Source organism: Ranitomeya variabilis, chromosome 4, assembly GCF_051348905.1.
Source record: "Ranitomeya variabilis isolate aRanVar5 chromosome 4, aRanVar5.hap1, whole genome shotgun sequence".
NCBI lineage: Eukaryota > Metazoa > Chordata > Amphibia > Anura > Dendrobatidae > Ranitomeya > Ranitomeya variabilis.
In genome coordinates this window covers 382,145,198-382,168,184 of record NC_135235.1, presented here as the reverse complement: position 1 = coordinate 382,168,184, position 22,987 = coordinate 382,145,198, and the positions used below count along the sequence as shown (strand labels likewise).

Sequence of the window (22,987 nt, the reverse complement as noted above, 5' to 3'; positions counted from 1 at the left end):
TATATATATATATATATATATCGTATTTTCCGTTTTGTAAGACGCACTTTATTTCCCAGCAGATATACCGCTTACCGTTACAGGCTGGGATGAGGGGGTGTCCGCTGCTGCCCGCTGATGCTGCCGCCCGCCACCGCTGCTGCTGCCGCCCGCCACCGCTGTCGCCCGCCACCGCGGTTGTCTGCTGCTACTCCGGTGCTGCGGGGGCTCTGGCGACATTTTATGAAAGACCAGAGCCCCCCGGCAGTTCGTCCATGCGTTCCTTCCTGTATGACTGACTCCGGGAAAATGGCCGCCGAAATCTCGGGAGATGAGATTTCAGCGCTGAGATCTCATCTCTCGAGATTCCGGCGGCCATTTTCCCGGAGTCAGTCATACAGGAATACATGGACGAACTGCCAGGGGGCTCTGGCCTTTCACAATATGTCGGCAGAGCCCCCGCAGCACCGGAAACAGCCCTGCAGCCCCGAAGCCCCCCTGCAGCACAGGAGCCCCCCCGCAGACCGCCTCATCCCAGCCTGCAGCACAGGAGCCCCCCTGCAGACTGCCTCATCCCAGCCTGCAGCACAGGAGCCCCCCTGCAGACCCCCTCATCCCAGCCTGCCGCACAGGAGCCCCCCTGCTGCACAGGAGCCCCCCTGCAGACCCCCTCATCCCAGCCTGCTGCATAGGAGCCCCCCTGCAGACCTCCTCATCCCAGCCTGCAGCAATGATCCACTCCTGCCTCCAGCAACGACCCTAGGACCCTGATCCACCGCAGCCACAACCCCTGGTAAGTAATAAGACGCATGGATTATAAGACGCCCCACCAATTTATTAAAAAAAGTTTTTTCCTATTTTTCTCCTCAAAATTTGGGGTGCGTCTTATAATCCGGAGCGTCTTACAAAGCGAAAAATACGGTGTATATATATATATATATATATATATATATATATATATATATATATACACAACTTTATTAATGCTTTAATAGAAAACAGGCAAATAAGTGCAGATAATAAAAACCAGAAATACTGGACAGGTCAGTTGAACAATGATGCAAACTGGCACACCACACGGTCTGGCTGCAAGTCTCCTGACCCAGAAGTGGCAGACTTGTATACTCCTAGAGGGTTGTAAAGTTCCAGTCAGGAGATCCGCAGCCAGTCGGTGCCTTTTTGAACGTATTTCATAGACTTCTGAATGTGGCTTAATTATGGTATCAGAAGTAAAGTGCAGGGTACAAAGTAAAATGCAGCCATAAGTTGCAGGTATAACTAATCAAAATACCACTGAAAATAGAATAAATACAAACCCCGAGGTATGAGAATTTCCCCTCTCTGTGCCGTTCATTGTATGCCTTGTCAAGGGAGTATTACAGAAAGTCAGCATATTAGTTTGAATAGCCCGTCATAAACCTTTATCTAATTTCAGTAATATGAGCGCTCAAAAACTAATGGATAAAACAGTTTACAAGAATTGTGTCGTGCTGTATTATTCTAATAAACCGATGTGAATATGTGAATCATATATAACAATAAAGGTGGTGTAATTAAAAAATATACAGCTGTGCCTTCTAAATCTGTGGCTCTAATGCCTGGGATTTTTCAGAACTCTACTAGACTCTACCCGACATCAACTCAGAGATTTGTTCCAGCTTCATAATAGGGGCCATACGCCTATTTGGAAGAGAAGAACCAACTCCATAGCTCAGCTGCAGTTAGCAGCATGCATTGTGCACGGCACTAAGATCTATATTATGTGACAGAGGAACACAAAACTTGTATTGGGAGATATTTAAAAACCTAGTCCTGTGCCTGGTGCATAGTTCACCTTTTGCAATGCAGAGGATGAAATGTGGAGTACATCCGTACTATTTTCACTATGATATCCAGAATATACTGCAGCAGAGATGCGACATAAGAACGTCCTGATAAGTTTCCTTTAACTTTTATTAAATGAGCATAGAAAATAGCCAAAATATAACTGAGAGCAAATGCAAAACTATCAATATCTCTATAATTTTCCTAATATGTTGCCACCTTGTCAGTGAACATCTCCTGAAAAGACTGACAAGGTGTCATTATGTCCTGCTGCTACACCCCTACACACAACACCCTATTGGGCCTCATTCGAATGCCAAAAAATGGTCCGAGTGTCATCAGTTTTCTAACCCATATTTAATCACTGGTCTCTGTGTCAGTTTTTACTAACAGTTTTTCATCAGTGATTTTCACATATCAAGAAATAAATCAATTACAACACATCATTAATTCTTTGCAGTGTTTATCACAGTCTGCAGACTGATGCCATCCACATGTTGTCCGTGACTTTTTCAGGCTTGAAGACTTGTGTAGGTAATTTTGATCCATCACTCAGATAATAAATGGACATGTTGTCTAGATTTATTGCAGTACCTTTCAGTCCGCATGTAGACAGACACTTAAACAGTTGCATAGTCTATAATGAGCACGTGTTCTGTCTGTGTTCTGTCTTAACTCGCCCTCAAGCAAGTAAGCTGTCAGGTAAACATAACCAAGTAGGTCACCCAGACTTCTCCTGTGTGAGGAAGGGCCAGGGCCGTAGTAAAATTGAAAAAGTATTTTTTGTCTTCTCCTGTTCTAATCCAATCTAATCTTCAAACACAATTCATTGTGGAGGTGGATGCTTCAGAGGTCAAAGTAGGGAAAATGGCTACCGAGATCTCAATCTGCGCACGTGTGGCCTCCGGCGGCCATTTTCCTGAAGCCTCCGGCGGCCCATGGCTTCAGGAAGATGGCTGCAGGGAAACCGGTGATGCACTCTGCTCACCGTGGACACTGGGCCACGGCACCACCACATTTCTGCCGTCCGCATTCTGAAGAAGGGACCCTGCTCAGGTGCACTCTGCACCTCCCACCACCACAGCATCACCACACCTCTGCCGCCGCCGGCATCCTGAGGAACGGACCCTGCTCCAGCTCTTCCTCACCGCCAACACTGGACCAGCAGCATCACACCCTGGGACTGCAGTATTGCACCACTTCTGCCGGCTTCCTGAGGAAGGGACTCTGCCTTCTGTAACCCCGCTGTACCACTGCCGGCTCTCAGGTAAGATACCTTAAATTTGGACCATAAGACGGATCTCCATCTTATAATCTTTTTTCTGCTATTTTCCACCCGAAAATTTGGGCTGCGTCTTATGGTCCGGTGCGTCTTATAGTCCAAAAAATACGGTACACTGTTTAATATTAAGTTGAGGTGCTTCTATTCAGTGCAGGAGTAGGAGGAATCAGATGTTGCGGTCTTTTGGCTCCTTTCTGTCATGGTAAACGCGTGACAGTACCCCCCTTCTATGAGGGACCTTTAGAACTTCAGAATCAGGTTTATCAGAGTGTGCAATGTGAAAAGACTAGATCAGCATGGCCGCATGGACTTCAAATGCTGGTACCCACATACTCTCTTCAGGACCGTATACTTTCCAGTGTACCAGATAGCAAAGTGACAGATGAACTAAGCGAGAATCAACAATCTTCGCTATCGGAACCTCTAAATTTCCATCCACAATGACAGAGGATTGCAGTAGTAGCGATGGCACAGAGGACGCAACATATTTTTTTGAGAAGAGATCAATGAAAAACATTATGGATCCTAAAGGTGGGCGGCAAAGCAAGGAGAATGCTACTGGATTGATGACGGCCACAATCTTATAAGGACCGATGAAGCTGGAAACCAATTTCCAAGAGGAAACCTTCAACTTCATGTTCCTTAAGGACAACCACACCAATTCATCAACACACAGGTCCGGATCCACCAAACATCTCTGATCAGCCACAATCATATTTGCACCCCATATTCCTCAAATTATCAATAACACCTTGTGATACAGATGTAATTCATGATGAAAACCGTCCTTCAGGTATTTCAGAAGATTAAATGAGCTGAACTGAAGCTGAAACCTGTGCGCCTCAAAAAATGTGGACTTACCAATAGACTCATGGCAACGATTATTTACTGCAAGTTCAGCTAGAGGTAAGTAGGTAACCCATTCCTCCTGATTCTCAGACACAAAGCACCTAAGATAAGTCTCAAGATTCTGGTTAACCCATTCAGTTTGCCCATTAGACTTTGGGTGAAATGCTGAAGAGAGTGACAGATAAATCCCCAAAGGAGTGAAAATTGCTCTGCAAAATTTGGAAATAAACTGCACCCACTTGTCAGAAACAATATCAGTAGGGATCCCAAGTAATTTTAAAATCTCTCTGATGACAATTTGTACAAACGTCTTGGTGTTAGGAAAAGCGGGTAGTGCAATAAATGAGACATTTTACTGAATCTATCCACCACCACCAAAATTACAGTATTGCCTGCGGAAAAGGGTAGATCCATTGATAAAATTGACCTATAAATGAGTCCAAGGTCTACTGAGAATCACCAATGGTTGGAGAGACCCTGATGGATGAGAAAGAGAAGATTTAGACACTGCAAGCTGCTACATACTCCCTAGACATCCTGATGTTCCCTTACAACCGAAATCAAAGAGTAAGAAGATCAGTGGTGGCTTTAATACCAGGATGTCCAGCCATGACCGAATCATGATGTTCACTAAGAACTCTCAGATGAAGATTCACAGGAAACCAACAGTTTACCTATCGGACAAGCAGCAGGGGCATCCCCCTGAGTGTCAACAACCTCTTTTTCAAGATCGGAACATATAGATGCAATATCCACCCCTTTTTGTAGTATAGGAACCGGTTCACATTTATTTCAATCACCAGGAAAACAATGAGATAAAGCATCCGCCTTAATGTTCTTGTTCACCGGCCTACGTGTGACAAAAAGTTAAACCTGGTGAAGAACAATGCCCATCCTGCCTGTCGAGGTGTTAGATGTTTTGCAGAATCTAAATATACGAGATTCTTATGATCAGTGATTACCATAACCAGATGAACTCCTTCCTCCAGAAAATTACACCACTCTTCAAAGTCCCACTTGATTGCCAATGTCATAATTTCTCTCCGCAGATGACAGTTTTTTAGAAAAGTATGCACATGGACCCCATTTACCAGGAAACGCACCCTGTGACAATACGGCCCCATCCCCATCACAGATGCGTCAACTTTGACTGTAAAAGGTGAGTGATGTTAGGCTGTATGAGAATCAACCCAGATGCAAAACACTCATTCAAGGTATCGAATGTCTCCCTGGCCAGACTGGAGACTTGACCACTTGGAAAAGTCTGTCCCCTTCCTGGTCATACCCATCTTAGGTTTGGCCAGTACCAAAATGTTTTTGATGAACTTACGGTAGTAGTTGGGAAAACCCAAGAACCTTTGTAACGCCTTCAAATCCTCAGGACGATCCCAATTCAATACCGCCAGGACTTTCGCCAGATCCATGCAAAAACTGGTGGACGATAAAACATATCCTAGAAAAGGGATCTCCTCAACCAATAACATACATTTCTCTGGTTTGATTTATCCCGCAAACAACTAGTCCCTAAACAGGTCTGTTACTGGAAATATAGGGAGTTTTCCACCTTACTCGTAGAACAAAAATTCTGAAAAAGCAACATGGCTCCCTGCCCCTCAAATAAAATCCAGTGAAATCTGTGCTCCCACAACCAAAAGCCCTGCTCCTTCTGAGACCCAGTAAGTGCCACATGCTTAGCATTACTGTAGCGGGTAGAACACATGTAACAATTTATGGGTTGTGTGTTATATTTCCACATCCCAATGTTATAAAATTCTGTGAGACATATGGTGGGTCAATATACTCACTGTAGACCTAGATGAATCCACTAAGCAGTGAAGTTTCCAATATGGGGTCACTTGTGGAAGTTTCTATTTTTGGGGGGCACCTTAGGGGCTCGGCAAATGCAACATGATGCCCAAATTTGCATTCCTAAAATTAAATAGCGATTTTCTGAGTTTTGTGATGTGCCCAAACATTAGTTTTTGACCACATATGGGTATCACTTTGTTTGGAAAAAAAACATAATATTTCATTATAACTAGAGATGAGAGAATACATTCGGCACTATCCGTTACTCGCAGGAATAGTCCGGTATTTGGGATATTGTCACGGGGGTACTGGTAGACTACAGCTGATTACCCAGGCCCCTGCAATATCCCTCAAGCTAGGGAAACCCTGTCTGTCCCTCTCCCAGAGTTTACACTGAAGGTGTGCATGTCTGGGCCGCCAGGCCTGACTCTGAGTCCTGTTTCAGTACTAAGCTGAAACCTCCACCCGCCACCCAGTGATAAGACCTCTCACCAACCCCTACAGAAAGCACAGACAGGGAAAACTAAAAAACGCACCACGCCGCACACACACAGGAAAACACTATAATGTGCAAAGGGCAAAACAATACAAATATAGGAAGGAGAAATATAACGAAGGATAATACACCACCAGATACAATATTTCCTCTCCTAGACCACCACTCCAGACTGAGATCACCAGGCACAAGACACAAGCTATAATCGGTGACGCCCAAAGCCCAGCAAAACTATTTAAAGGCAATGGGCATGACTAAGCCTCCATCCCGAGTACCAGCCAGATTAACCCCGGACAATCTGGATCAATCTAGCCAGCGCCACTGAGCATATAGTGGACGAATGAGGAATTACCGCTGTCTGTCGGATGCCCTAGTGTGAACAGCGTCCGACATGACAGTACCCCGCCTTCTACGAGGGACCCCAGGGCCCTCACGACTTATAGGACCCGGCTTGTCCGGATGGTGGCGGTGAAACATACTGACCAGCTGGTCCGCATGTATATCTGAGGCTGGTACCCAAGACCTCTCCTCTGGCCCATAACCACGCCAGTGTACCAGGTACTGTAACGTGCGGCGCACCTCTCGAGAGTCAACCACCTTGGAGACTTCAAACTCTAAACTGCCATCCACCAAGACTGGAGGAGGCATCGGCGCAGCGTCCACAGAACCCACCACCTTTTTTAATAACGATCTGTGGAACACGTTGTGAATCTTATATACTGTAGGGAGCTCCAATCGGTAGGCAACTGGGTTAATGATGGCGGCGACCCTAAACGGACCAATAAACCTAGGACCCAATTTAAGGGATGGTATTTTGAGTTTGATGTTTTTTGTGGACAACCACACCCAGTCACCCACACTCAGGTCCGGACCTGGCACACGTCTACTGTCAGCCACACGTTTGTACCTTGCACCCACGCTCAACAGGCGCTGTTTCACTTTCCTCCAGATGGAAGACAGTTGTGCTCCTAACAGGTCCTCCTCCAGGACGCCGGAAGAGCCCCTGACTCAAAGTACAAAATTGAGGATGGTGCCCGTAAGCACAAAAGAACGGAGACTCACCAGAAGATTCCTGGCGGTGATCAGCCAAAGGAAGGAACGTCGACCACTCCTCCTGGTTGTCAGAAACAAAACAACGTAAGTACTGCTCCAAATTTTGGTTCATACGCTCAGTCTGACCATTTGACTGAGGATGAAATGCCAAAGAATGCGACAACTTGATCCCCAGCCATGAGGAAAATGCTTTCCAAAATTTTGCCACAAACTGAGTACCCCTATCAGACACGATGTCAGACGGGACCCTGTGAAGTCTGACCACCTCCTGCACAAATACCTGAGCCAGAGTCTTAGCGTTAGGCAACGAAGGCAAAGACACAAAGTGCGACATTTTTGAGAACCGATCAACAATCACCAAGATGACCGTGTTCCCAGCTGAGGAGGGCAAGTCTGTGATAAAATCCATGGAGATCTCCGTCCATGGCCTACTGGGTACCTCGAGAGGAAGTAGTGTGCCAGCAGGACGGGAGCGGGGCGTCTTAGCCCTAGCGCACGTGGTGCATGCTGACACGTATGAGGCCACGTCCTGTCAGATTTTGGGCCACCAAAACCAACGCGACACCAACTCCAAAGTACCCCTAACCCCTGGGTGACCAGCCAGGACAGCATCATGATGCTCTGCCAATATCTTTAGGCGAAGATGGAGTGGTACAAACGATTTGTTAACGGGAAGTTCTGGTGGTACTTCTTTCTGAGCCTCGGCAATCTCAGCCTCAACCTCTGTTGTGAGAGCCGAGACCACTACACCTTTCTGGAGGATGGGTACCGGATCTTCCCGAGATTCTCCCCCTGGAAAACACCTGGACAAAGCATCTGCCTTAGTGTTCTTGGACCCAGGTCGGTAAGTAACAAAAAAGTTGAACCGCGTGAAAACAATGCCCAGCGAGCCTGCCTGGGGGACAGACGCTTGGCTGACTCCAAATAAAGCAAATTCTTATGGTCGGTAATAACAGTAACCTGGTGAACCGACCCCTCCAAAAAGTGTCGCCATTCCTCAAAAGCCAACTTGATAGCCAACAACTCCCTGTTGCCGATATCGTAGTTATGTTCGGCGGGCGACAGTTTCTTGGAGAAATAGGCGCATGGAAGCAACTCGCTCAAGGATGAGCCTTGAGACAGCACCACCCCCACTCCAACCTCAGATGCATCGACTTCCACGGTAAATGGTTTCAATACATCCGGTTGCACCAGAATGGGAGCTGAAGCAAAACTGTTCTTCAGAAACTCGAATGCGCGCACAGCAGGCTCAGACCAGGCGGAGAAATCGGTACCTTTTTTTGTCATGTCAGTGAGCAGTTTAGCAATGGTAGAAAAGTTTTTGATAAACTTTCTATAATAGTTAGAAAACCCAAGGAACCACTGGAGCACTTTTAGGTTATCAGGCCATTCCCAACGCAGCACCGCTTGCACCTTAGCGGCGTCCATTTTAAACCCAGAAGCGGACACAATATAACCCAAGAAAGGCAACTCCTGAACCAAAAATACACATTTCTCCAATTCAGCATAGAGCTTATTCTCTCTGAGTAGCTGTAACACCTGCCTAACATGCTCTAAATGAGTATCACGGTCGCATGAATAGATGAAAATGTCATCAAGGTACACAATAACGAATTTTCCCAGGACATGAGAGAACACATCGTTTATGAAATGTTGAAATACAGCAGGCGCGTTTGTCAAACCAAATGGCATCACCAGATTTTCAAAATGACCCTCAGGAGTATTAAAAGCCGTTTTCCACTCATCCCCTTGACGGACTCTTATGAAGTTGTACGCCCCCCTGAGGTCAAGCTTAGAGAACCACCTAGCACTAGCCACCTGATTGAACAGATCAGGTATCAGCGGCATAGGGTATGGGTCACGAACCATAATCTGGTTTAACTCCCTGAAATCCAGACACAGGCGTAAACCGCCATCTTTCTTCTTAACGAAGAAGAACCCTGCTGCCACATGCGAGGACGAAGGCCTGATGTGCCCTTTGCTCAGACTCTCAGAGATGTAGTCTTTTAAGGCTTGCCTCTCAGGACCAGAGATTTTAAACATCCTAGCTTTCGGCAATTTGGCCCCTGGTTTTAACCTAATAGTGCAGTCTTAGGGACGATGTGGTGGCAATTCTGAACAACCCTTCGCAGAAAACACATCTACGAAATCCAGCAGAGACTCAGGAATACTAGGAGTCACAGCGGACACACACGTGGCCAGGCAATTCTCCTGGCAGAATCCGCTCCACTGGATGATGTCCTGGGTTTTCCAGTCAATCACCGGGTTGTGCACAGCCAACCATGGAAAACCCAGAACCATTTGTGCAGGCAGATTACTGAGCACCCTACATGTAACTTGCTCCGAATGTAGGACCCCAATGTGGAGTTTAACCTCAGCCACAAATTCAGTAATATCCCCCTGTGGGAGAGGAGCGGCATTGATGGTGACCACCCGGATAGGATGAGGCAGTTTTTCGATCCTGAAACCGGCAGTGCGCGCAAACTCCTCATCAATGAGATTTGTGGCTGAACCACTATCCACAAACACAGTAATTGGAAGCTCACTGCCAGCGATTATAACCTTAGCAGGGAGCATGCATTGAGAAACCACCATGGAGGATATACATAAGCTCAGATTGGTCTCCTCCACACCCTCTGAGCTTAGAAGTTTTCCGCCGTTGCGCTTTTCTTAGATAGCAGAGGACAAGTATTAACATAATGACCAGTTTTACCACAGCAAAAACAGGCTCTCTGCTTCCTGAGCAAAGGGGCACGATGCTTCACATGTGACACCCCTGCGATTTGCATAGGCTCCGTGGGCTCACCTGCAGCAACCTCACGTGTACCTACGCTCTCTCCCATAGGCGGTGTCTCTTGCACCCCCTGATGCAGACTGCAATCAATGCAGATAACAAGACTCATAGCGGATTCTAGAGAAGCAGGAGTCTCGTACATCAGAAGGGCTTTTTTAAGCTTTCCTGAAACCCCATGAACAAACTGACTCCGCAGCGCGGGATCATTCCACTGTGTATCTACCGCCCAGCAGCGAAATTCAGAACAGTAATCCTCCGCCATATGCTCCCCCTGGCGGATAGCGCGAATTTTAGATTCTGCTAGACCCATTCTGTCAGGATCCTCATAAATGAGTCCAAGAGCAGAAAAAAAACTCTCCACTCAGTTATATGCAGCAGAATCAGATGGTAAAGAAAACGCCCATGCTTGAGGATCCCCGTTCAGTAATGACAATACCAGGCCCACACTCTGAGCCTCATTACCTGAGGAGATCGGGCGCATACGAAAATATAGTTTACAAGATTCACGAAAAGTAACAAATTTATTGCGTTCCCCAGAAAACCTTTCAGGTAAAGGAAACTTTGGCTCAGCAACTCTGCCTGCAGATTCAGCTTGCACATTAGATACTACTAGACCCTGTTGCTGAACTGTCCCCTTCAGCTCAGTGACCTGCAGGGACAGCGCCTCCAACTGGCGGGTTATGGAAGTCATGGGATCCATGGAATACAAAAAATATGGCCGATTATAATGTCACGGGGGTACTGGGTAGACTACAGCTGATTACCCGGGCCCCTGCAATATCCCTCAAACTAGGGAAACCCTGTCTGTCCCTCTCCCAGAGTTTACACTGAAGGTGTGCATGTCTGGGCCGCCAGGCCTGACCCTGAGCTGAAACCTCAACCCGCCACCCAGTGATAAGACCTCTCACCAACCCCTACAGAAAGCACAGACAGGGAAAACTAAAAACGCACCGCGCCGCAGACACACAGGAAAACACTATAATGTGCACAGGGCAAAACAATACAAACATAGGAAGGAGAAATATAACGAAGGATAATACACCACCAGATACGATATTTCCTCTCCTAGACCACCACTCCAGACCGAGATCACCAGGCACAAGACACAAGCTATAATCGGCAACGCCCAAAGCCCAGCAAAACTATTTAAAGGCAATGGGCGTGACTAAGCCTCCAACCCGAGTACCAGCCAGATTAACCCCGGACAATCTGGATCAATCTAGCCGGCGCCACTGAGCAAATAGTAGACGAATGATGAATTACCGCTGTCTGTCAGACGCCCTAGTGTGAACAGCGTCCGACATGACAGTAACGAGCATAAGTTTTGTGAAGAAGACAGAGAGCTATAGCCTCTTCATCAGCTGAACAGGTTGTACTCTTCAAAAAAGACCAACAAATTAAAAGCCCCAGATAACCCTTTTATTATCGTCTCATGGATAGTTGTCAAACATTACTTTGAAAAGAGCTCACAGAATTGCAAGGAGTAGGTTGCTATGTAGGAAACCTCAGTATCCTACTTGGGGTAATGTTAGTTCCTTCTGCTTGTCTCTGATAAGAGAATTGACGCTAAGTATGGATGGCGTTGGTTGGTGGATGACAAGTGACTTTTTCCTGGCCTCTAAACACTATGAGATACAATGTGTCTGTTGAAATCAAGACGGACTCTTCTAATATTAAACATGAAGTTCATAAGGAGCACCTTGCTTACCCTGATCAGTAAGTTTTGTTGTCTTTTCTGTCATACTGTTTCAAGTTTTGAGGTAAAGATGCATTGAAGATATGTGTTTTTCTATATGAGGTTCATTTTACATGGTGATAGCTGGGACTAGTCATCACTTAAACTTAATCTAGGTTTTGTTTTCATAAAGAAATGCCAAAGCTACTGTACTTGATGAGTGGTTTTCATTTGTAAGTGGAGTGCTTCAACCCACATCTGTTCTTCATTCTTTTTGTCATCAACAGAAAGGTTGTGCTGAATCATGATATCACATACAAATAATTGAACAGAATGGGAAATCAAAGTATATCATTATTTTCTTTTGATTTTGCCCTTGCATTCTAGCAAATGTAACATTTCTAAAGTAATGGTGATATGGCTGTTTTAGACTTCTCTTATTTTAATCCCTTCACGCCGCGGCCCTTTTTCTTTTTTGCATTTTCGTTTTTCGCTCCCCTCCTTCCCAGAGCCATAACTTTTTTATTTTTCCATCAGTATGGTCATGTGAGGGCTTATTTTTTGCGGGACGAGTTGTAGTTTTGAACAACACCATTGGTTTTACCATGTCTTGTACAGGAAAACAGGAAAAAAATTCCAAGTGTGGTGAAATTGCAAAAAAAGTGCAATCCCACACTTGTTTTTTGTTTCGCTTTTTCACTAAATGCTAAGACCTGATATTATGATTCTCCAGGTCATTACAAGTTCATAGACACCTAACATGTCTAGGTTATTTTTTATCTAAGTGTTGAAAAAAAATTCAAAACTTTGCTAAAAAAAAGCGCCATTTTCCGATACCCGTAGCGTCTCCATGTTTCGTGATCTGGGGTCGGGTGAGGGCTTATTTTTTGCATGCCGAGCTGACGTTTTTAATTATACCACTTTTGTGCAGATATGTTCTTTTGATCGCCCGTTATTAAATTTTAATGCAATGTCTCGGCGACCAAGAAAAGTAATTCTGGGGTTTTGAAATTTTTCCTCAGTACGCTGTTCAGCGATCAGGTAAATTCTTTTTTTTATTGATAGATCGGGTGATTCTGAACACAGTGATACTAAATATGTGTAGGTTTGATTTTTTGTATTGTTTATTTTGGATGGGGCGAAAGGGGGGTGATTTAAACTTTTATATTTTTTTCATTTTTTTCATATTTTTAAAAACATTTTTTTTTACTTTTTCCATGCTTCAATAGCCTCCATGGGAGGCTAGAAGCTGGCACCACTCAATCGGCTCAGCTACATAGCAGCTATCATCAGATCGCTGCTACAGTTGTGGCCAAAAGTATTGACACCCCTGCAATTCTGTCGGATAATACTCAGTTTCTCCCTGAAAATGATTGCAAACACAAACTCTTTGTTATTATTATCTTCATTTAATTTGTCTTAAATGAAAAAACACAAAAGAGAATGAAGTAAAAAGCAAAACATTGATCATTTCACACAAAACTCCAAAAATGGGCCAGACAAAAGTATGGGCACCCTCAGCCTAATACTTGGTTGCACAACCTTTAGCCAAAATAACTGCGACCAACCGCTTCCGGTAACCATCAATAAGTTTCTTACAATGCTCTGCTGGAATTTTAGACCATTCTTCTTTGGCAAACTGCTCCAGGTCCCTGATATTTGAAGGGTGCCTTCTCCAAACTGTCATTTTTAGATCTCTCCACAGGTGTTCTATGGGATTGAGGTCTGGACTCATTGCTAGCCACCTTAGAAGTCTCCAGTGCTTTCTCTCAAACCATTTTCTAGTGCTTTTTGAAGTGTGTTTTGGGTCATTGTCCTGCTGGAAGACCCATGACCTCTGAGAGAGACCCAGCTTTCTCACACTGGGCCCTACATTATGCTGCAAAATTTGTTGGTAGTCTTCAGACTTCATAATGTCATGCACACGGTCAAGCAGTCCAGTGTCAGAGGCAGCAAAGCAACCCCAAAACATCAGGGAACCTCCACCATGTTTGACTGTAGGGACCGTGTTCTTTTCTTTGAATGCCTCTGTCAGCTCTTTCGGAAATCCTAAGGTGAACCCACAGAACCACGACAACGAATCTCCCAAGGGCGAGCTGGCCAGGTAGACCACCCCAATACAGGGAGCGTTAGGGGCAGGCCCGAGGGAGACTATTGCCGCAGAAGCTGATACCCGGGGACAGGAAGTAGGAGCGGAAAAGACGCAGAACTGGCTATAACGGAGACACAGGACTGACTGGCAATGACCGAGACAAAGAATAGGCAGGGTATGGCGGACGCCCAGGACCAACTGGATATGGCGGGAACACAGGACAGGCAGCGTATGGCGGAAACACAAGACAGGCAGGTTATGGTGGGAACACTGGACAGGCAGGGTATGGCAGAAACACTGGACAGGCAGGGTATGGCGGAAACACAGGGCAGGCAGGGTATGGTGGAAACACAGAGCAGGCAGGGTATGGCGGAAACACAGGACAGGCAAGGTATGACAAACGCACAGGACAGAGCAAGGAATGGCGAACGCACAGGACAAAAAGCAAGGTATGGCGAACGCACAGGACAGAGCAAGATACAGAGGGACCTGGGTCAAATGAGGACAAATGACAATCAGGCATGGAGCAGAGGAAGAAGTTACCTTAAATAGGAGAGACGCAGAAGGACTTCCGGGTCAGGGTCCTCCAGGGTCAGAGAGAGGAGGAAGGGAGCGTCTGTAGAGCAGAGGATGGAAGTGCGTGTGCACGAAAGGAGTTGGAGAGAGGAGTGCACACGCGCACCCGATGGGAGCCAGGGACCGGCGGCAAGACAGGAGGAGAAGAGACCGGAAGGCGTAAGCACACCGCAGGAGCGCGCCGGTTTGGGTAAGTATGCCGGCGAACAGGGGGCGGAGCGGCAGGCGGGGCGGCAGTAGCGGCGGCACTGAGTGGCGCCGTGACAGTACCCCTCTCCTTACTCCCCCTCTTTCTAAGACCAGAAAGGAATCTGGCTAAAATACGAGGAGCCTGTATGTTTTCACGGGGTTCCCAAGACCTCTCCTCGGGACCAAAACCCTTCCAATCGACCAAAAAGACAGTTTTACCTGTAGACCTTCTCATGGCAAGAATATCTTTAACCTCAAAACCGTCCGGGTCAGAAACCGGCAAAGGAGTTTGAGCAGGAGAAGCATGGAACTGATTGAAAACGACTGGTTTCAGAAGGGAAATGTGAAAAGAGTTGGGTATGCGAAGTGAAGCAAGCAATTTCAATTTGTAGGCGCCCAATCTATCAATAAAAAAAAGGATTGACCTGATCGCTAAATGGCGTAGCGAGAAAAAAATTAGAAACCCCAGAATTACTTTTTTTTTGTCGCCGCAACATTGCATTAAAATGCAATAACGGGCAATCAAAAGAACGTATTTGCACAAAAGTGGTATCAATAAAAACATCAGGTTGGAACGCAAAAAATAAGCCCTCAACCGACCCCAGATCACGAAAAATTGAGACGCTACGGGTATCGGAAAATGGCACAATTTTTTTTTTTTTTTAGCAAAGTTTGGAATTTTTTTCACCACTTTCATAAAAGAGAACCTAGACATGTTTGCTGTCTATGAACTTGTAATGACCTGACGAATCATAATGGCAGGTCAGTTTTAGCATTTAGTGAACCTAGCAAAAAAGCCAAACAAAAAACAAGTGTGGGATTGCACTTTTTTTGCAATTTCACCGCACTTGGAATTTTTTTCCCGGTTTCTAGTACACGACATGGTAAAACCAATGATGTTGTACAAAAGTACAACTCGTTTCGCAAAAAAATAAGCCCTCACATGGCCATATTGATGGAAAAATAAAAAAGTTATGGCTCTGGGAAGGAGGGGAGTGAAAAACGAACACGGAAAAACGGAAAATCCCAAGGTCATGAAGGGGTTAAAAAGATATGTCTTCAGATGGAAGATCAGTTTTATATATACTGTATTGATTATAGATGTCAGGTCAAAATCCAAAGTTTCTTAAAAAAAAAAAAGTCAACATTTTCCAAGACCCATAGCGTCTCCATTTTTCGTGATCTGGGCCTGTATGACGGGTTATTTTTTGCGTGCAGTGCTGAAATTTTTATTGACACCATTTTAGTGTAAATATGACTTTTTGATCGCTTGTTATTGCATTTTAATGCAATGTTGTGACGACCAAAAAAACATAATTCTGGCATTTTTTTTTCTCGTTACGCCGTTTACCGACCATATTAATTATTTTTATATATTGATAGATCTGGCGATTCTGAGCTCGACAATACCAAACATGTGTTATTTAATTTTTTTATTGTTTTATTGTGAATGGGGGTGATTTGAACTTTTATATTTATTATCTTTGTTATATTTTTAAAAACATTTATTTTGTACTTTTTACTTGCTTCAATAGTCTCCATGGGAAACTAGAAGCTATTATGTCTTACATAATTATACGTCTAAGGTTGGGAAGGGGTTAATTAGCCAAACAGAGTTCATAATATGTAATTTTGCATCATGACCCATATCCAGTAATGCAGTACATATAAATTGTGGTATATATTATTACTTTTAAGAGGATTCCAGGCCACTTTATATTTTTTCAATAAAGTAAGGAGATTTAGGCCTGCGTCACACTGGCGTTTTAAACGGCCGAGTGCAATGCGATAAAATGATAAGCTCCAAGCAGGTGGCCATATTATACAAACAAAGCAGATGTCAAATAACACACAGCACTGATTATAGACTGGTATTACATATTATGTCTTAATGATGCCAGTAAGTGAGGAAAGATTTTATCTGCAATATAATTAGGATATAATGTTATTTTTGTTGAGTTAGTGTTCTCCTAAAGATTAACAGTTCAGAGGAACTGCATGGACACACTACTAGTCCGGGCTGAGCAATCTTCCAGGTGGTTAGAAAAGGCAGCCATTTGCCTCTACATCATGGAAGATGATCAGGGGACTGAAGCTAGTTCGATTCACCAATACTTGTCCCCTTTCTGTCCTCGGACGGGATAGTACGTTCGAGGTCAGAACCCCCGCTTTGATGCGGGCTCCGGCGGTGAGCCCGCATCAAAGCCGGGACATGTCAGCTGTTTTGAACAGCTGACATGTGCCCGCAATAGCAACGGGTGTAATCACGATCCACCCGCCGCTATTAACTAGCTAAATGCCGCTGTCAAATGCTGACAGCGGCATTTAACTGGCGCTTCCGGCCATCAGGTCTCTGACGTCCTTGAGACCTCTATGGTTGCTGATGCCGGATTGCTATGAGCGCCACCCTGTGGACGGCGCTCATAGCAATGCAGGAATTCAGCTACATAGGAGCGATCTGATGATCGCTGCTATGTAGCTGAGCCGATCGAGTTATGCCAGCTTCTAGCCTTCCATGGAGGCTTTTGAAGCATGGCAAAAGTAAAAAAAAGTAAAAAAAATGTGAAAAAAATAAAAAAAACATAAAAGTTTAAATCACCCCCCTTTCACCCCATTCAAAATAAAAAATAAAAAATCAAACCTACACATATTTGGTATCGCCGCGTTCAGAATCGCCCGATCTATCAATAAAAAAAGGATAAACCTGATCACTAAATGGCGTAGCGAGAAAAAAGTTTGAAACGCCAGAATTAATTTTTTTTGGAACGTATCTGCACAAAAGTGGTATCAATAAGAACATCAGCTTGGAACGCAAAAAATAAGCCCTCAACTGACCATAGATCACGAAAAATGAAGACGCTACGGGTATCGGAAAATGGCACAATTTTTTTTTTTAGCAAAGTTTGGAATTTGTTTTCACCACTTTGATAAAAGAGAACCTAGACATGTTTGGTGTCAATGAACTCGTAATGACCTGGAGAATCATAATGGCAGGTCACTGCACTTGGAATTTTTTCCCCGTTTTCTAGTACACGACATGGTAAAACCAATGATGTCGTTCAAAAGTACAACTCGTTTTGCAAAAAATAAGCCCTCACATGGCCATATTGATGGAAAAATAAAAAAGTTATGGCTCTGGGAAGAAGGGGAGCGAAAAACGAACACGGAAAAACAGAAAATCCCAAGGTCATGAAGGGGTTAAAAAGATATGTCCTCAGATGGAAGTTCAGTTTTATATATGCTGTATTGATTATAGATGTCAGGTCAATAGTATCCAGCAAACTGTGAGAGGTAAAATAAAATGTAATAATACACTAAACATGAAAAAGATTACAGCCACAATTATTACTCAAGTAGTAAAACGCTTAAAACACATACTAATCTAGAAAGATAGTCAAATTGGCCTATTACAATATAAGTGGGCAAGGAGATGACTAAGGATAGCAACACCCACTCATGTAGGCCCAGGAGAAACAAGCACTCAGACAAAGTCAAGTCTTAACCCTATTAGACCCATACATGGTCAGGTCAGTCACTATGTTTAGTATCTCCCTTATACAGATGCTTCTCACAAAATTAGAATATCATCAAAAAGTTAATGCATTTCAGTTCTTCAATACAAAAAGTGAAACGCATATATATTATCTAGAGTCTTTTCAAACAGAGTGATCTATTTCAAGTGTTTGTTTCTGTTAATGTTGATGATTATGGCTTACAGTCAATGAAAACCCAAAAGTCATTTTCTCAGTAAATTAGAATAATTGACAAAAAAACACCTGCAAACGCTTCCTAAGCATTTAAAAAGGTCCCTTAGTCTGTTTCAGTAGTCTCCACAATCATGGGGAAGACTGTTGACTTGACAGATGTCTAGAAGGCAGTCATTGACACACTCCACGAGGAGGGTAAGCCACAAAGCTAAAGAAGCTGACAGTTCACAGAGTGCTTTTTCCAAGCATATTAAAGAGAATCTGTCACCTCATTTTTTCAATATAAGATGCGGCCACCGCCATTAAGGGCTTACCTACAGCATTCTAAAAAAAACAGCATTGCCTAAAAAAATGCAACATGCTGCGGTCGCCGAACACCGCGAAACGATGCATGTGGACGCATCCGCATGCAAACTGATGCAAACGCATGTTCCTGCGTACGCAATGTTGAACATATGTACGCAAGACGCATGCAGATCTATATGAAGGCATACGCTACGCACAAATACGCTAATGTGAACCCGGTCTTATTTTTGACACAGAGACTTTTTGTAAGGCTAATTTCACAGGACTGTATAAAAAAAGTTCAGCTTTTCTTCTAGAAAATGTGCATTGTTATCCTTTTGCAATCTGTATGACATCAGTATCTGATCTCCAACAACTAGAAATATTTGATGGAGGTATCCACAATAATCAAAAAATTCAAAGAAAAATCAATTTAATCAAATCACAGTATTTGTTAAAAGGAACCTGTCATGTCAAAAAACACTATTAACCTGCAGATATGAGGATAATCTGTAGGTTAATAGCATTCTAAAGGCATGTGGCCACAGTACTGAAAGCCCGGCTGCCGGGAGTAAATGAACTTTATTCCTACCTGCAGCCTCCGGCTTTCAGTCATAGCAGCGCGGCTTCAGTCATCACTCAGTTCTCAGTGAGTGGCAGTTGTAACTACACCTCTGGCACTGACCGACAGCCAGCCGGCTCTGTATTAATGCACTACTGAGCCAGCTGTCAGTCAGTATAGGCAATGGGTACAGCCGCCGCTCACTGTATACTGAGCAGTGACTGAAGCCACACTGACCGCGCCTCTATGACTGAAAGACGGAGGCTGCTGAGAGGAATAAAGTTAATCTCCTAATGGTAGCTGGGATCTCACTGTGATGGCAGCATATATTTAGAATGCTATTAACCTGTAAATTTACACAATATCTGCAGGTTAATAGCGGTTTTTGACATGACAGGTTCCCTTTAAATATGCTTTAAAAGGGACCAGTTAATAATGGACAAACCACACAAAAGGAGTAATAAAAGACCAGGGTAAGAATGAATATCAAATTATCATGTACATATATTGATACAACGGGGATCAGAAGGTCAGCAAAATAGTAGGGGCCTTGTGACAACATCAGTGCTCTCTAAACATATATGAAATTATCTGCATTCTCCCAGGGTGTGTGTCAGTAACAGAAATGTCATATGGGGTTTTAAAAAACAAGATGAATCTGCATCTATGTTGGTTGGACACGGGTTACACCATGACATGTCCAGTTAGAATACGTCAGTTATGCACTTAGTTACATAGTTTGCAAAAAGATCTAGGCCATCAACCTTTCTCCACCAATTATGCATTCTTTGTCACTAAATTATCTATAATCTGCAATGTCACTTGTGCTGAGGAAAGCATCCACCCCTTTTTTAAAAGCTGTTATAGTGTCTTAAACTAATACCTCTTGTGGTAGGGTATTCCACAGTCTGAAGGCTCTAACTGTAAAGGACCCTTTCCTATCTAGCTGCCGGAATCGTCTTTCGTCCACCCATAGTGAGTGTCCCCTGGTCCTTTGTATGGTCTTTGGAAGGAATAAGTCATGTGCCAGTCCTTTGTATTGACCACACATGTAGAGTGACTTGTGAATGTATTCACCCTTTTGGCATTTTTCCTATTTTGCTACCTCACAGCCTGGAATTTCACTGTTTTTTTTAAGCTTTGCATCAGTATATGAAAAGAACAGGCCTACAACTGTAAACATTTGGTTTTCTTTTTTTTGTGAAGCAAATAACAAATAGGACTAAATAACTGAAAGCTTCAGAGTACAACTATTCACCCCCCTAAGGTCAGTACTTTGTAAAGTCTCATTTTGTGGTACTTGCAGCTGCAAGCCACTTTGGATAAGTCTCTATGAGCTTTCCACATCCTTCCACTGGGATTTTTGCCCATTCCTCAAGGCAAAACTGCTCCAGCTCCTCCAAATTAGCTTCCTTTGGTGAACTGCAATCTTCAAGTCTGACCACAGATTCTCAATTGGATTAAGGTGTGAGTTTTGACTAGGCCACTTCAAAACATTTAAATGTTTCCCCATAAAAACCTGAGTGCTGCTTTAGCAGTATGCTTTGTGTCATTGTCTTGTTGGAAGGTGAACCTCTGTCTCAGCCTCAAATCACTGAGACTGAAACAGGTTTTGCTCAAGAATATTCCTGTATTTCACACCATCCACTTTCCCATTGATTCGACCATTTTCCCTGTCCCTGCTTCCGAAAATGTTGGTGTTCTTGGGATGGTGAGCTATACTAATTTGGAGCCAGACATATCTTGGTGATCAAAAAGTTCAATTTTGGTCTCATCTAACCACGGCACCTTCCCCCATACATTTGGGGAGTCTCCCACAAGTCTTTTGGCAAACTCAAGTAAGTAAAGGCTTTTTGCTGCCCACTCTTCCATAATGGAATCCCCTATGGAGTATACGGTTTATTGTGGTCGTATGGACAGATATGCTAATCTCTACCTGGGAACTCTGCAGCTCCTTCATGGGTACCTTTGGACTTTGTGCTGCCTCTCTAATTAATGCCCTCCATGCAGGTTGAGAGTTTTGGTGGGCGGCCCTCTCTTGGCAGGTTTGTTGTGGTACCGTGTTCCACTTTTAATTTGCAGCATCTTCATCTACCTGTTCAGCTGTATTAGGAGGCTTATGTTATGCACTTGGCTGATGGACCCACTGCACTACTGGCAGGCTTACCCTGAAAGGGTGTAACTGAGCAGCTACCTGGTATTCACTTGAGCCTCTGATAGTGAGATCAGGCTTGTGTGTAACGCAGCTGTCAGCTACCACTCCAGGGCAGTGTCCGAAGCGGTAGCAGCTGACCCCAAGGATCAGAGACGCTGGTGTGGATTGTGTGTTCCACAAAGGATAGGACGGCCACTGGTACAGATTCAGACTGTGCAATTTCTGGATAGCAAACAGGATGGTCACTGGGACAGCTTCAGATGGTGAAGTTTCTGGATAGCAAACAGGACGGCCATTGGTATAGGTTCAGACTGCAGATTCTGGGTGGCAGACAGGTCAGGAATGCAAGTAGGATACAGGTTAAATAAAGCAGGGTCAGATTAGACAAAGCAGACAAGGGGACCTAACAGCAGGCAGGCATGTATAAGCTAAGTTTGCAGAAACATTACTCAGACACCTTTAAGGCACCTTACTACATAAGGTGCCTTATGTAGTAAGTATCTCCCAGTTATTGGCTGGGACACTTCAGGAGAGTGTACACTGTCTCTTTAAGATACAGAAAGCAAGCCTATGGAGGCTGCCAGGAGATTTGCCAGATGTGCACAGACCCTGGGAAGTGAGAGTGGAAGCAGGAGATGCGGACGTGTGGTAGATCAGCATCCTTGCCAGGGGAGGGAGTGGAGGCATGCCAGAGCATTGGCACTACAGTACCTCCCCTTTATGCCCCCCTGTCATGGTTCCCAATGGCAAGGGAACGTCAGAGAACTTAAACAACAGACTAGCTCTTGGGTGATGGAATCTCGAGCTGACCGTGAGCTAAACCTACCACACAACTAACAGTGGCCGGGTGGCGTACCTACGTTTTATCCCTAGACGCCTAGCGCCAGCCGGAGGACTAACTAACCCTAATAGAGGAAAAGACAGACCTGGCTTACCTCTAGGGAAATTCCCCCAAAAAGGAGACAGAAGCCCCCCACATATATTGACGGTGAGTTCAGAGGAAAAGACATACGCAGTATGAAGGTAGGTTCAGCAAAGCGAGGTCCGCTTACTAGATAGCAAGAAGATACAATAGGGAACTTCACGGTCAGCTGAAAACCCTATTAAAATACCATCCCGAAATTACTTTAAGACTCATGTGTCAACTCATGACACCGGAGTGGCAATTTCGGCCCACAAGAGCTTCCAGCTACAGAAAAATAACATAACTGTGAACTGGAACAAAAATGCAAAACAAACTTAGGACTAAGAGTCCAACTTAGCTGATAGTAGTCTAGAAGCAGGAACATGCAACAGAAAGGCTCTGGTTACATTGATGGCCGGCACTAGAATAACTGAGCAGCAAGGCTAAATAGGATACACCCATCTCCTGATGGAAACAGGTGAACAGAGAAAGTGAAGCACACAAGTCCAGTACCACCAGTGACCACCGGGGGAGCCCAAAAACCAAATTCACAACAGTACCCCCCCCCTCAAGGAGGGGGCACCGAACCCTCACAAGAACCACCAGGGCAATCAGGATGAGCCCTATGAAAGGCACGGACCAAATCAGAGGCATGAACATCAGAGGCTGTCACCCAAGAATTATCCTCTTGACCGTAGCCCTTCCACTTGACCAGATACTGAAGTTTCCGTCTGGAAACACGGGAGTCCAAGATCT

The 22,987-nt window shown here is 44.5% G+C and overlaps 1 protein-coding gene across 2 annotated transcripts in view; it reads left to right on the top strand.

The window, feature by feature from the left end:
- Positions 1–11,719: 11,719 nt before the first annotated feature.
- LOC143768940 (72 kDa type IV collagenase-like) overlaps positions 11,720–22,987 on the top strand; it is a 214,296-nt gene continuing 203,028 nt past the window's right edge. For both annotated transcript variants that reach the window (XM_077257544.1, XM_077257546.1), the window contains exon 1: positions 11,720–11,802. In XM_077257544.1, coding sequence (XP_077113659.1) covers positions 11,724–11,802 — 79 coding nt within the window. In that variant the 5' untranslated portion in view covers positions 11,720–11,723. The remainder of the gene's footprint in view (positions 11,803–22,987) is intronic.